General features: G+C 40.9%; 1 protein-coding gene and 9 non-coding genes across 10 annotated transcripts in view; 1 reads left to right on the forward strand and 9 right to left on the reverse strand.

The window, feature by feature from the left end:
* The first annotated feature begins 996 nt into the window (after positions 1 to 996).
* The window catches only part of setd6 (SET domain containing 6, protein lysine methyltransferase), a 31,204-nt gene continuing 16,904 nt past the window's right edge, over positions 997 to 15,296 (forward strand). The window contains exons 1-4 of the mRNA XM_042411905.1: positions 997 to 1,118; positions 2,223 to 2,312; positions 3,173 to 3,247; positions 7,295 to 7,376. Coding sequence (XP_042267839.1) covers positions 1,091 to 1,118; positions 2,223 to 2,312; positions 3,173 to 3,247; positions 7,295 to 7,376 — 275 coding nt within the window. The 5' untranslated portion in view covers positions 997 to 1,090. The remainder of the gene's footprint in view (positions 1,119 to 2,222; positions 2,313 to 3,172; positions 3,248 to 7,294; positions 7,377 to 15,296) is intronic.
* trnap-agg lies at positions 2,564 to 2,635 on the reverse strand. Its single transcript has one exon. It is a non-coding gene; the product is annotated as a tRNA-Pro (tRNA).
* On the reverse strand, positions 3,480 to 3,551 carry trnap-agg. The gene has a single exon. It is a non-coding gene; the product is annotated as a tRNA-Pro (tRNA).
* On the reverse strand, positions 4,782 to 4,853 carry trnap-agg. Its single transcript has one exon. It is a non-coding gene; the product is annotated as a tRNA-Pro (tRNA).
* Positions 5,716 to 5,787, reverse strand: trnap-agg. The gene has a single exon. It is a non-coding gene; the product is annotated as a tRNA-Pro (tRNA).
* On the reverse strand, positions 6,334 to 6,405 carry trnap-agg. The gene has a single exon. It is a non-coding gene; the product is annotated as a tRNA-Pro (tRNA).
* Positions 7,625 to 7,696, reverse strand: trnap-agg. Its single transcript has one exon. It is a non-coding gene; the product is annotated as a tRNA-Pro (tRNA).
* On the reverse strand, positions 8,945 to 9,016 carry trnap-agg. Its single transcript has one exon. It is a non-coding gene; the product is annotated as a tRNA-Pro (tRNA).
* trnap-ugg lies at positions 9,610 to 9,681 on the reverse strand. The gene has a single exon. It is a non-coding gene; the product is annotated as a tRNA-Pro (tRNA).
* trnap-ugg lies at positions 14,039 to 14,110 on the reverse strand. The gene has a single exon. It is a non-coding gene; the product is annotated as a tRNA-Pro (tRNA).

Here is a 15,296-nt window from a genome sequence, read left to right on the forward strand (position 1 = left end):
GTGACAATTTTGTTAAACATGTTTAGACCAACAAAAGAATCAGGCTGTCAACACCAAAAACCAGGTAAATATGAAGAATCCTAGAGTTCTAACATGGTAACGGACCAGTTGACGCTTGCAGAGATGGCCAGAGTCCTTTGGTGAAAGGACTCAAGTGACCATTTTGTGGCAAATAATTCATCCAGTATAAGATGGAACAATTTTAGCAGTGTTTTCAATTTACTGTACAAGTAAATTAAATGTAAAGGTCATAATATTAAAATGAATATTACTTCATTCATTGAGTCCTCCTAGACAAAACTAGGAGATTCAGCTTTGAACTCGCCCAAACCAATGGAGACTGCCAGGTAAGTGTATGGTAATCAACCATGGATGTAGTCAAGCGTTTACTGAACGTACTAAACGTTTACTGAATCAGTGTTTTCCAATCAGTGTTTTAATTATAACAACGAGAAGAAATATTTTTTAATGCCAAAAATAAAGCCAAATATCCATTCATTCGGAAATCAATAGCGTTTGGGAGCCTCTCTGTAGCGCTGTTCCGATACGTGAGTTAACCAGTGTCGTTACCCGGGAAACTATTGGTAGCGTAGCTTCGTTAAGGAATAGGGCATTGCGTAATTTGTGTGCGTAGCGGGTGGGAAAGAGCGTGCGCAGAAAAGTGACGATAAATATGAGCGGAGCAGAAGAAACGATCAGCAGTAAGTTGTCAGTTTGGCAGGAAATGTACAGTATAAACTGTAGTGTAACAGTTAACAAATGCTGCAGATTCTCAAGACCAAGCAAAGTCACATCTGTTATTTCCCCAACGGCTGGAAAATGAAGGGGGCTAGCTCCAAAGTTAGCAACAATGGGTTAGCCTAACCTGAAGACGCTAAAGAGAGGAATTGACGACGAAGAAATGTGTGGCTGCTGAGTCGTTTCACCATTTGTGAAGGGTTAGTTGTTAAAAACGCCAAATTACCACCTTAGATAAGAGTCAAATAACTTCTTTAGACAGTTAATTTACCAAAATATTAAAACTGTCGATGGAGCCCTTTATCTAGCGTTCGTATCACTGTGTGTTACGACTCCAGAAAAGTTCATTCTAATGGGGAGGAAAATCCCTAACACTAACGGTAAAGTAACCTTACCCTCTAATTAACTTAAATAACTCCTTTATACTGCATCTTATTCACTGGCTAATGATTGAACATTATATTAGAAAATAATGTTGCATTAACTTTTCATAAGGTAATCAAATTAATTTGCCATGTTGAATCTCCAGTGGAAAAATGACGTTGCAAAATGAGCTGTGTATCACATACAATAAACAAGGTCTTTTATGGCGCGCCATAGTTAAATTTAAACATATATTGGACTACAGGTGCATGAAAAACTGTATTTAGCCGTGTCTGTTATGTTCAGTGTCAGTCACAGGTTGTGTCTGTGCTAGGCTAATAGTTAACTTTCTCTAGACTAAGTAATTCACTTTCTCTCTGTAATGCTGTGTAAGAAGTTAGACATGTGTTTAATACTGTGGCCCTGTTCAGACTTGGTACCTTATATCCAGATTGTATTTTGATCTGTAAATGAAGTATGTGCCACAAATGTGTCTCATGTGAGTTAGGGCCCCTGCTCATATTTGATTTTATCTGTGGGAAACTGCAGTGGATACAAAAGAGAAAATATACATATTGTGAGGTGCAGTAATGTTAAGCTAATTGGTACATCACTACAGACAGGTTTGTCATTAAATGTCAGTTTAATATGTGGGGCGTTTGCTATTATTTATGTTGTGTTATGCAATGACATTAAGATATTGGCAGCACATTAATAAACGTAGTACACTCAAGGATTACATGTAGTTAAGTTAAACCTTTTCCTCAGACAACCACATCATTCAGCCTGTTGTATCATCCTATTGGCTATACCTTTCTCTATCTAAAGACAGTGATAGAGACATAGCCACATGCTGTACTACATGGCACTGACTTTACCATAGGCTTTTTCTAGATTAGCAGAGAAACAGCATCTTTATTTTGAGCCCACCATTTATTTATTTTGCGGTTCCAACAGCAACTAGGCTCACTAAATGTCCGAAAATTGTGAAAAAATGTGCATCACAATTGCCCAGAGCCCAGAGTGATGTCTTCAAAACACAAATATATTCTGGTTACAATTACTTTATGAAACACAGAAAAGGAGCTGATTTTTTAATGATTATATGGTTGTTGTTGCAGACAAGCTGTTGGGACAACTCAGGGAGGTTCATTACGGTGGAGACCAAAACACTCATAACATCCATTCAAACACAGTCCACATAAAAACAGGTAAGTACAGCACAATACAGTCCCTCATCTCTTCTTTTTGTGTATCCTTGGTTTAGTCATGTTCCTTTATCCACTGGAATTTTTTATCTTTTTAATAATCATACTCATGCTTTCTCTCTGTGTTCATGGAAGTGAAGCAAATCTGATGTCAGTGTGAAACATATAGACTGAAGCTTTGTATTTTCCCATTTGCCTCAAACTGTCTCCACAATTGCAGTTTAGACTTCTATAGCCCCCGGGGGTTAAAACCTGGGCTCGTCCGGGATTTGAACCCGGGACCTCTCGCACCCTAAGCGAGAATCATACCCCTAGACCAACGAGCCAGCTGTAGCAGGTTTTTATGGCTGTTTCTCTGGCCGTCATGGCTCATGATTGAACTCTTTCTGGTGATGTGGCGTCTTTGGGCTACTCAAAGAGCACCCTCTGATTATGATTCACTGTGGTGTAGTTGTATTGACAAGATTGCTAAACAACCTAGTGCTTTCCTCTGCCATACCAAGAGTTCAAGGTCAAGGTCACTTTTATTGTCTCCCTCAGGAGAAATTGGTTTTGGACAACTTGACAATGCTTCTCTTTTTCTAGATTGGCTGAGAGATAATATGTTTATTTTGATCCCACCATTTATTTATTCTGCGGTTCCAACAGCAACTAACTAATCCCCCAAAATGTTTCTTTACTTTTTTTGTTTAATGTATTGTTTGGTCTCTAAAATGTCAGAAAATTGTGAAAAAACATGCATCGCAATTGCCCAGAGCCCAGGGTGATGTCTTCAAAACACAAATATATTCTGGTTACAATTACTTTATGAAACAGAGAAAAACAGCTGATTTTTTATGATTATATGGTTGTTGTTGTTGCAGACAAGCTGTTGGGACAACTCAGGGAGGTTCATTACAGTGGGGACCAAAACACTCATAACATCCACATAAAAGCAGGCAAGTACTGTACAAAATCCCTCATCTCTTCCTTTTGTGTATCCTTGGTTTAGTCATGTTTCTTCATCCACTGGAATTTTTTATCTTTTTAATAATCATTCTCATGCTTTCTCTCTGTGTTCATGGAAGTGAAGCAAATCTGATGTCAGTGTGAAATGTATAGACTTAAGCTTTGTATTCTTCCATTTGCCTCAAACTGTCTCCACAATTGCATTTTAGACTTCTATAACCTGGGCTCGTCCGGGATTTGAACCCGGGACCTCTCGCACCCTAAGCGAGAATCATACCCCTAGACCAACGAGCCAGCTGTAGCAGGTTTTTATGGCTGTTTCTCTGGCCGTCATGGCTCATGATCGAACTCTTTCTGGTGATGTGGCATCTTTGGGCTACTCAAAGAGCACCCTCTGATTATGATTCACTGTGGTGTAGTTGTATTGACAAGATTGCTAAACAACATAGTGCTTTTCTCTGCCGTAGCAGGAGTTCAAGGTCAAGGTCACTTTTATTGTCTCCCTCAGGAGAAATTGGTTTTGGACAACTTGACAATGCTTCTCTTTTTCTAGATTGGCCGAGAGATAATATGATTATTTTGATCCCACCAGTTATTTATTCTGCGGTTCCAACAGCAACTAACTAATCCCCCAAATGTTTCTTTTCTTTTTTTGTTTAATTTATTGTTTGGTCTCTAAAATGTCAGAAAATTGTGAAAAAATGTGCATCGCAGTTGCCCAGAGCCCAGGGTGATGTCTTCAAAACACTAATATATTCTGGTTACAATTACTGTATGAAACAGAGAAAAGTAGCAAATCCTCACATTGTAGAAGCTGGAACCAGAGAAAGATTGGCATTTTTGCTTGAAAACTGTTTTTCTGCCGATCAACAAACAGATTCATCGTTTCAGTCCTATTCTCAGTGTTTTCCTAAAGCCTGAAATATAAACGGTAGGGTGTGTGGCTGATGAGATCTTGTGAATTACATTAGTCTTGTCTTTTTTTAAAAAATATATGATAATAAAGGAATAGCAAATAAAATGTGAAATTTACTTGGCCAGTATCACTTTATCAACTTCAATGATTAGTGGTGTCATAACTTAAATCAGAAAGTAAAGTAATGTACATTTGTTTTTTGAATTTATGTGTAAATGGTTTTTTTGTTGTTGTTGATTTTTTTTTATGGTTATATGGTTGTTGTTGCAGACAAGCTGTTGGGACAACTCAGGGAGGTTCATTGCGATGGGGACCAAAACACTCATAAGATCTAATTAAACACAGTTCACATAAAAGCAGGCTAGTACTGTACAAAATTCCTCATCTCTTCTTTTTGTGTATCCTTGGTTTAGTCATGTTCCTTTATCCACTGGAATTTTTTATCTTTTTAATAATCATACTCATGCTTTCTCTCTGTGTTCATGGAAGTGAAGCAAATCTGATGTCAGTGTGAAACATATAGACTGAAGCTTTGTATTTTCCCATTTGCCTCAAACTGTCTCCACAATTGCAGTTTAGACTTCTATAGCCCCCGGGGGTTAAAACCTGGGCTCGTCCGGGATTTGAACCCGGGACCTCTCGCACCCTAAGCGAGAATCATACCCCTAGACCAACGAGCCAGCTGTAGCAGGTTTTTATGGCTGTTTCTCTAGCCGTCATGGCTCATGATTGAACTCTTTCTGGTGATGTGGCGTCTTTGGGCTACTCAAAGAGCACCCTCTGATTATGATTCACTGTGGTGTAGTTGTATTGACAAGATTGCTAAACAACCTAGTGCTTTCCTCTGCCATACCAAGAGTTCAAGGTCAAGGTCACTTTTATTGTCTCCCTCAGGAGAAATTGGTTTTGGACAACTTGACAATGCTTCTCTTTTTCTAGATTGGCTGAGAGATAATATGTTTATTTTGATCCCACCATTTATTTATTCTGCGGTTCCAACAGCAACTAACTAATCCCCCAAAATGTTTCTTTACTTTTTTTGTTTAATGTATTGTTTGGTCTCTAAAATGTCAGAAAATTGTGAAAAAACGTGCATCGCAATTGCCCAGAGCCCAGGGTGATGTCTTCAAAACACAAATATATTCTGGTTACAATTACTTTATGAAACAGAGAAAAACAGCTGATTTTTTATGATTATATGGTTGTTGTTGTTGTTGCAGACAAGCTGTTGGGACAACTCAGGGAGGTTCATTACGGTGGGGACCAAAACACTCATAAGATCTAATTAAACACAGTTCACATAAAAGCAGGCAAGTACTGTACAAAATCCCTCATCTCTTCCTTTTGTGTATCCTTGGTTTAGTCATGTTTCTTCATCCACTGGAATTTTTTATCTTTTTAATAATCATTCTCATGCTTTCTCTCTGTGTTCATGGAAGTGAAGCAAATCTGATGTCAGTGTGAAATGTATAGACTTAAGCTTTGTATTCTTCCATTTGCCTCAAACTGTCTCCACAATTGCGTTTTAGACTTCTATAACCTGGGCTCGTCCGGGATTTGAACCCGGGACCTCTCGCACCCTAAGCGAGAATCATACCCCTAGACCAACGAGCCAGTTGTTACATGTGTTTATAGCTATTTCTCTGGGCCGTCATAACTCATGATCGAACTCTTTCTGGTGATGTGGCATCTTTGGGCTACTCAAAGAGCACCCTCTGATTATGATTCACTGTGGTGTAGTTGTAGTGACAAGATTGCTAAACAACCTTATGAAACAGAGAAAAACAGCTGATTTTTTATGATTATATGGTTGTTGTTGCAGACAAGCTGTTGGGACAACTCAGGGAGGTTCATTACGGTGGGGACCAAAACACTCATAAGATCTAATTAAACAAAGTTCACATAAAAGCAGGCTAGTACTGTACAAAATCCCTCATCTCTTCCTTTTGTGTATCCTTGGTTTAGTCATGTTCCTTTATCCACTGGAATTTTTTATCTTTTTAATAATCATACTCATGCTTTCTCTCTGTGTTCATGGAAGTGAAGCAAATCTGATGTCAGTGTGAAACATATAGACTGAAGCTTTGTATTTTCCCATTTGCCTCAAACTGTCTCCACAATTGCAGTTTAGACTTCTATAGCCCCCGGGGGTTAAAACCTGGGCTCGTCCGGGATTTGAACCCGGGACCTCTCGCACCCTAAGCGAGAATCATACCCCTAGACCAACGAGCCAGCTGTAGCAGGTTTTTATGGCTGTTTCTCTGGCCGTCATAACTCATGATTGAACTCTTTCTGGTGATGTAGCGTCTTTGGGCTACTCAAAGAGCACGCTCTGATTATGATTCACTGTGGTGTAGTTGTATTGACAAGATTGCTAAACAACATAGTGCTTTTCTCTGCCATAGCAGGAGTTCAAGGTCAAGGTCACTTTTATTGTCTCCCTCAGGAGAAATTGGTTTTGGACAACTTGACAATGCTTCTCTTTTTCTAGATTGGCCGAGAGATAATATGTTTATTTTGATCCCACCATTTATTTATTCTGCGGTTCCAACAGCAACTAACTAATCCCCCAAATGTTTCTTTTCTTTATTTGTTTAATTTATTGTTTGGTCTCTAAAATGTCAGAAAATTGTGAAAAAATGTGCGTCGCAGTTGCCCAGAGCCCAGGGTGATGTCTTCAAAACACTAATATATTCTGGTTACAATTACTGTATGAAACAGAGAAAAGTAGCAAATCCTCACATTGTAGAAGCTGGAACCAGAGAAAGATTGGCATTTTTGCTTGAAAACTGATTTTCTGCCGATCAACAAACAGATTCATCGTTTCAGTCCTATTCTCAGTGTTTTCCTAAAGCCTGAAATATAAACGGTAGGGTGTGTGGCTGATGAGATCTTGTGAATTACATTAGTCTTGTCTTTTTTTAAAAATCTATGATAATAAAGGAATAGCAAATAAAATGTGAAATTTACTTGGCCAGTATCACTTTATCAACTTCAATGATTAGTGGTGTCATAACTTAAATCAGTAAAGTAATGTACATTTGTTTTTTGAATTTATGTGTAATTTTTTTTTTTTTGTTGATGTTGATTTTTTTTTATGGTTATATGGTTGTTGTTGCAGACAAGCTGTTGGGACAACTCAGGGAGGTTCATTATGGTGGGGACCAAAAAGATCTAATTAAACACAGTTCACATAAAAGCAGGTAAGTACTGTACAAAATCCCTCATCTCTTCCTTTTGTGCATCCTTGGTTTAGTCATGTTTCTTCATCCACTGGAATTTTTTATCTTTTTAATAATCATACTCATGCTTTCTCTCTGTCTTCATGGAAGTGAAGCAAATCTGATGTCAGTGTGAAACGTATAGACTGAAGCTTTGTATTTTCCCATTTGCCTCAAACTGTCTCCACAATTGCAGTTTAGACTTCTATAACCCCCAGGGGTTAAAAACTGGGCTCGTCCGGGATTTGAACCCGGGACCTCTCGCACCCTAAGCGAGAATCATACCCCTAGACCAACGAGCCAGCTGTTGCATGTATTTATGGCTGTTTCTCTGGGCCGTCATAACTCATGATTGAACTCTTTCTGGTAATGTAGTGTCTTTGGGCTACTCAAAGAGCACCCTCTGATTATGATTCACTGTGGTGTAGTTGTAGTGACAAGATTGCTAAACAACATAGTGCTTTTCTCTGCCATAGCAGGAGTTCAAGGTCAAGGTCACTTTTATTGTCTCCCTCAGGAGAAATTGGTTTTGGACAAATTTGGAGTTGATAAAATTGCTAATAACTGATTAGACATTTCACTTAATGAAATGTTAGGCTTTTGGATTTAGTTTAGTGACAGTGCTTTTCAGGAATGATGGCACTGTCCTCTTTGGTTTTGTGTGCTTTTCAGTGCTTTATATTTACAAATGAAACATGATTTAAATGCAATTTCTTTTCTGTCTTGACTGCTCAAACTTCATGGAAGTGAATCTTATCCTAAATTAGTGCAAGCACATTTCCCTTGAAAAGGTCTGTGTATGCACATTAAATAACAGATAACATAATGTGCATCACTAGCATGCACACATTAACAGCAACAAAAAACACTGTATTTGCGAGATAATCCATCATTGAAACTGAGGATGTTTAGCAAGTATTCATCCTAAGTATACTTTGCTTTTGACTTTTGAGGCAAGGTGGTCAGATAAATCACAGCAATTCTGATTTGACAGGTTGCATGGCAATCCATTAGTTAAAACAACATATAAAAGTGGTCTACATATAACTGGAAAATATCAGATTTTTGTGTTCACTCTGCTCACAAAAAAATGGGTTTGGGTCATAACTGTAATCTAATCTGTCAGATGATGACAGACGATCCAAAGTCATCTTCCCAAGAAGAAGGCCAAATATCATTACTGACATGATCCCATGTTATTAACATAAACATAATCTGTGATAAGCATTTCAAAACATCTACACTGCACTTAGAAGTTGTAAGTCCACTGGTAAGCATGATTTACTTTATAAACTTGAATGGTACACCACGGCTGTAACTGCAAGATGTAAATACCTGGAATGATAAATGTACATTATCGTGCCTGGCCAGATGATTAGCAATATCCAGCAGGTAAAACCTGGCAATTTGTGCTATTGCTTGTAGTGATGTACTCTATTTAGTAGTGCGATCTAAATTCATAAGCAGCTTCCGTTGGTTTTCCCTTTTGCCGTAGAAATACATTTTCAACAGCTTCTTAGGTTTCTGTGTCCCACAAAACAAAAAAGTCAGGGCTCGTCCGGGATTTGAACCCGGGACCTCTCGCACCCTAAGCGAGAATCATACCCCTAGACCAACGAGCCTGTATACAGCTATTTACATCTGTCGTTCTGTGATGTTCAGACCTGTAATTGAACTCTTCAGATTGGTGACATGGCAACTTGTAACTCCACATCTCTAGTCCAACAGAACCTTCTGGTGGCCACAATTATATGTTCATCTCACTGTACAAGACAAGCATCACTGAACTTTAGGTTGTTTATGTAACCCCTGGTAGTATGAGTAAGATGTCTCACTATGGGATATACCGCTTTGTCTATTCCTTAGAATCATTTATCTCATTATGCTAATCCTGATTGGCTGGTGATTGTGACGTCTGTGTCAGGTGGTTCCACTTACCTTTAAATAACTTACGCTACTACACAGGCGTCACTCAGAATAAGCAACTTTTCTCACTTCATCCCAACAAGAAGGGTTGTCTGGTGATACATCTCACTCATACTACTCCGAGAACTGGGGTTAGGCAAGTAACCTTGTAGTGGTGTACTGTATTTAGTAGTGCAGGTTTTCTAAAAGTCTAAATTCATAAGCTGCTTCCTTTGGTTTTCCCTTTTGCCTTAGAAATTAATTTTCAGCAGCTTCTTAGGTTTTTGTGTCCCCCAAAACAAAAAAAGCAGGGCTCGTCCGGGATTTGAACCCGGGACCTCTCGCACCCAAAGCGAGAATCATACCCCTAGACCAACGAGCCTGGCATCCTATGGCATAAGCAACTCTTCTTGCTTCGTCCCAGCAAGAAGGGTTGCCTGGTGAGACATCTCATGCATACTACTCTGAGAGCCGCTGTTAGGCAAGTAACCTAAAGTTCTCATAGTATTCATTTCGATGTCTCACTATGGGATATGGAGACTGTATTGCCAAACAAGCTTATCTCAGCAACCACCATCACTCAAACAGTATTACTCTGTTCCAGCAAGGGCCCTAAGCCCAGTACTGTGTGAGCCATGCATGGAGCAGAGACATCCAGTCGCTAAAATTGGACAAAAGTGAGGGGCGAGGAACATCTCACTGCTGCAGTAGAAACCCCTCTAAACAAAGCCCATGATGTGGCCAGGCCATGAGTGGAATGAGCTTGCAGGCCTGCCGATGCCTGCAGTCCCTGGCACATATAAGCTAGAGCAATCGCTCCCACCATTGCCATTGCTTTGTAATAGGTTTTCCCATATAGGGATTAGCCCAGGATACAAAGAGTTGGTCACTACTCCGAAATCCCTTTGTCCTGTCTATATAGTTGCATAAGGCACAAACTGAACACAGCATGTTCAACTGTTGTTTTTCAGGGGAAGAAAAAGCCAACCACCTTGTCAATAAGGCGGGGTTAGGTTTTAGTGACACCCTGACATGCCTTGGGGCAAACTGAGTACATGAAGGGTGCACCGAAAGCGTGTGAATATCACTGACCTGTTTAGCAGATGCCAAAGCCAGCAACAACACTGTCTTCAGAGACAGATGTTTCAAGTCAACCTCCTCCACTGGTTGAAAAGGAGGGCCCATCCAAACCACTGCCAAGTCCCATGGGGGCGCCACAGCTAGGTCCAGCTTTGACCCCAGTTGCACTGTCCTTCCCCTCCCCGTTCCTGTCGTACACCTGAATGTTGCAAGCAGACAAGTAAGGTTCATTATCCAACAAGCTAGCTTGGCATGGCAGCCATTGTTGAAGACTCTAAACAGTGAAGCAGACACAGTGGTTGCACGAACTGGAGGCTTTGATAGCCAGCCAGGCATGTTCCAACCCGAAGCAGCACAAGCAGACCTGGTGTGTGTCTTTGATTGAGATTTGTTACTGCAGCAGCAGAGTCAAGGCCCAGAGTCTCTATCTCCTCTGTTGTGAGGGGGGCAACATCCATCTTCGCTAGCAGGCATACTAACAGAGAGGAATGGCGAATTAGCTGGCATGCTAATCCCATGGGTGAGCGTTTCGCCAGCCCCCTTGGTATGCAAGGGTGAACGCTCGGTGAAGTACTTGAGCTGCTGTGGTGGGTATTCGAGGCCGTTGAAAACCTGGCCATGGTGTGACTAGGTGAAAAGCACTCCGGTCTATGGTGAAGGCTGGAGAGTTGAAGTGTATCAAGGTAGCTAGCACCCAGTGACAGCATGTTTAGCCAAGATAACTAAACTTAGCACAAAATGTAAGGAAATTTGTGTTTGGTAGATTATTTCTTTGTTGTAATAATGCTTCTTGGCAATAAATCTTATACTGTTGGAAAGCCTGTTTATTTCCCTTTCAAACGGTGCCACATTTGTAAGGAATATGCATTTGTGGGATGAGCAGCAGAGCTGAGTATGTGGGTTGCACCCATGAAAAATTTGCCAAATCTTCTCTGCCATTGACTCTTGTTTGATGTTTGGTGGATTGGATGACATATTGACAAGACATATTGGCAATGAATAAATTGTTAAAATTTATTCATTTAACAAACAGGAGCCTCAGTAGCGTATGGAAGAACCATACACAGCCACAACAACCTTGCACCTCCTCCTCATGCTGGTCCCCAGCCTGGTCACACACTGCTGTGGGATGGCATCCCATTCTTCAACCAGCGTTTGTCGCAAGTCAGCCAACGTGGTTGTGTTGGTCACTCTGGCACGAACAGCATGCCCAAGCTGATCCCATAAGTGTTCAATGGGGTTGAGGTCAGGACTGCTGGCAGGCCATTCCATCCTCTCCACTCCCAAATTCTGGAGGTAGTCTCTGATAAACCCCGCTCTGTGGGGGCGAGCATTGTCATCTTGGAGGATAGAGTCCCAGACTGTGGAGATATGAGATTCCCACTGGTTGCAGAATCTCATCTCGATATCTCTCTGCAATGAGATTGCCTCCAATGATGACAAGCCTTGTTTTGCCAGTGAGGGAGACGCCGCCCCACACCATCACATTGCCTCCACCAAAAGATGTTACTCTATCGATGCAACAATCAGCATAGCGTTCTCCGCGTCTTCTCCACACTTTGACCCTACGATCCAACTGCTGTAGGCAGAATATGGACTCATCGCTGAACATAACGTTCCTCCAGATATTCAGGTTCAGTGCACGTGTTGCCGACAAAAGGGCAAACAAGCCTGACGGTGAAGGGCAGTCATGGCAGGCCTCCTGGCAGCCCTATGAGACCGGAGATTGGCTGCATACAGTCTGTTCCGGATTGTCTGGGCAGTGAGCCGTCGGCCATATCGGCCTGCAAACCTTGACTGCAAATCTGTAGAAGACAGCCTACGGTACCTAAGTGCTGACAGGGTGAGGAAATGGTCTTCTTGGGCTGTCGTCTTCTTGGGATGCCCACTTCGCGGCCTGTCACTGACATCCCATTATGGAACTTGGCCTTCACTTTGGAGATGGTACTAGGGCTCATTCCAAATAATGCTGTAACTTGGTTTTGCGGAACACCAGCTTGAAGTTGCCCTATCGCACGGGCCCTATCCAGATCAGTCAAACCTGGCATGCCGATTCATGGAGCAGACACTGACCACTGTAGCAGGGCCCATGCTCACAGGTGCTGATAGGCACCTGATTGGCAGCACCTGGGGGTACCAGAAGCTCAAAACAAGAGTCAATAGCAACAGCAAAATAAGCTGTTTGGCATTTGCAGAGAAGATTTGGCAAATTTTTCATGGGCGCAACCCACATACTCAGCTCTGCTGCTCATCCCACAAATGCATGTTCCTTACAAATGTGGCACCATTTAAAAGGGAAATAAACAGGCTTTCCAACAGTATAAGATTTATCGCCAAGAAGCATTGTTACAACAAAGAAATAATCTACCAAACACAAATTTTCTTACTTTTTGTGCTAAGTTTGTCTTAGAAAAACAATGTGCCCTGATCTAGGTGAAACCACCTGACATGGACATCGCGATCACTAGCCAGTCAGGATTGGCGTAATGCGATAAATGCCAGGGTATACGGCCAAAGAAACGCAGTGGAGAGAGGCTGAGGCTGTGGCTGAATTAGCCACGCAAGAGGATATGGCCAGAGGATACCAGAAGCACATGCGCAATGCATCCTGGTACATGTAGTCAGAGAGAAGGAAAATTCAGACTAAAACTCTTGACTAAATTTACTATCAACACTGATTGGACATCCACCTAAAACGTGGTGAAATTTCCCTTTAATATTGTTTACTGGGTTTTCACACTTATATCTAATGATGAAAAAGGGGACACTTTTTAACTTACATAAACAAAATAATAATTAAACATTTGCGAAATGTAATGAATCAAATGTTGTTGTGAAGATCACCATACAGCAAAGCATATGACACTGAAAAGGTATTTGGGAAAGTCTTTGTGCACAAATACTGACTTTGCTACCTGCTGTGTATACAACCATTTAATGTAAGCACTAGAGCTTTAAAAGCTAATATTGTCAGGGTTTTGACCTTGGAACTTTTAGTACCTTAACATCTTTCCACTGGCTCAGTATTGCACATTTTGGCACCTTTTAAACATTACAGCAGAGGATAACTGTGCTGATTCATGATATTATTGCACTTCTATGGAGCAGGGCCTAATGTGACAGTCCCTGCATCCAGTCGAGCTGTGTCAACATTCATTAAGTTTGATTTATATTGTGTGTTAAAGCGTTATGCCATAGCTATGGAGCCTATGCATGTAGCTGCAGAAGCTACACCATAGGTTACGCAATAGCTGACATGCACCTGCTCTAAAATGTAACTACACACCAGGGCTACAGCAGCAGTGGAAATATCACTGTGATTGGCTGCTTGTGTTTTCTTCTGCAAGTTCCTGAAGCTTGCGGAAATTTTGATAGTGAAAAAGACAACTTTAAGAAAATTAGTTCTATGTTTGGTTTGACTCCTGACTTGTAACCACGAAGAGCATTGCTGTATCACTGTAATGAAATATTTCTACTCTAAGCAATTTTCAGTGTCATGTGATGGCATGACATCATTAATTAAGTGTGCTCTAGTATGTTTTGAAAATCTTTCCTACACTTCAGGGGAATTTGGCAAAGAGAGACAACGAAAGTATTCACTGTAACACAATTTATTTGCTGGTGTGACCCGGATGGATTACAACAAAACAAAAAAAGCAGGGCTCGTCCGGGATTTGAACCCGGGACCTCTCGCACCCAAAGCGAGAATCATACCCCTAGACCAACGAGCCGACATATGGGGCTGTCAACATCTGTACTTTGCTGATGTATAGACCTGTAATTGAACTCTTCAAATTGGTGATGTGGCAACTTGTAGCTCCACATCTGTAGTCCAACAGCACCCTCTAGTGGCCACAATTATACATTCATCTCGCTGTCTATGACAAACATCACTGAACCCTAGAAAGTACTCCCTCATGGACCAGTGCACCATGTTGTAAAAATGAATAATAATTGCCTCTATTACTTCCGTGTGTCACTAAGTCGTTACAACTTCCTTAAGGTTGTTTTTTCACTATCAAAATCTCCACCAACTTCAGAAACTTGTCAAAGAAAACACAAGCAGCCAATCACAGTAGTACCTCCACAGCTGTTGTAGCCGCGACTTGTAGTTTTTAGAGGAGGTGCATGTCAGCTATGGTGTAACCTACAGCATAGCTTCTGCAGTTACGTTCATAAGCTCCATAGTTAATGCATAACCCCTTAACACACAATATAAATCAAACTTAATGAATGTTGAAACAGCTCAATTGGCTGCAGGGACTGTCACATTAGGCCCTGCTCCTAAGAAGTGCAATAATATCACGGATCAGCACAGTTATCCTCTGCTGTGATGTTTAAAAAGTGCACTGGCTCAGTGCAATACTGAGCCAGTGGAAAGATGTTAAGGTACGAAAGGTTCTGAGTTCAAAACCCTGACAATATTTGCTTTTAAAGCTCTAGTGCTTAAATCAGAAATGAAATGGTCTTATCAGGAAAACAAAACACAGCAGGTGGCAAAGGCAGTACTTTGTGTACAAAGACTTCCCCAAATGGTCTTTGCAAGAGTGATTCTCTTGAGATAGTCAGCAAAGAAATGTGTTCTTGCAGTGTGACATATGCTGCGTGTTTGACGTTACATTTACAAATCAGTCAAGACTTGGTTATTCATTTACCTACTACTTTCTACACTAGACATTACAGTTCAGGAGGCTGACAAGACTGGAATCTTCAGAGTATACAAGACACAACACAAGTGTTGTGGATGGAGTAAAGTTTACTCCAATGCAGATGAGAGAGGGCAGCCTTCTCCATAGGATCAAATTTCATACACGGAAGTAATAGAGGCAATTATTATTCATTTTTACAACATTAAGGATGGTGCACTGGTCCATGAGGGAGTACTTTCTAGGGTTCATTAACAGTCTTACTGCCATT

Source organism: Thunnus maccoyii, chromosome 5 (genome assembly GCF_910596095.1).
Source record: "Thunnus maccoyii chromosome 5, fThuMac1.1, whole genome shotgun sequence".
Lineage (NCBI taxonomy): Eukaryota > Metazoa > Chordata > Actinopteri > Scombriformes > Scombridae > Thunnus > Thunnus maccoyii.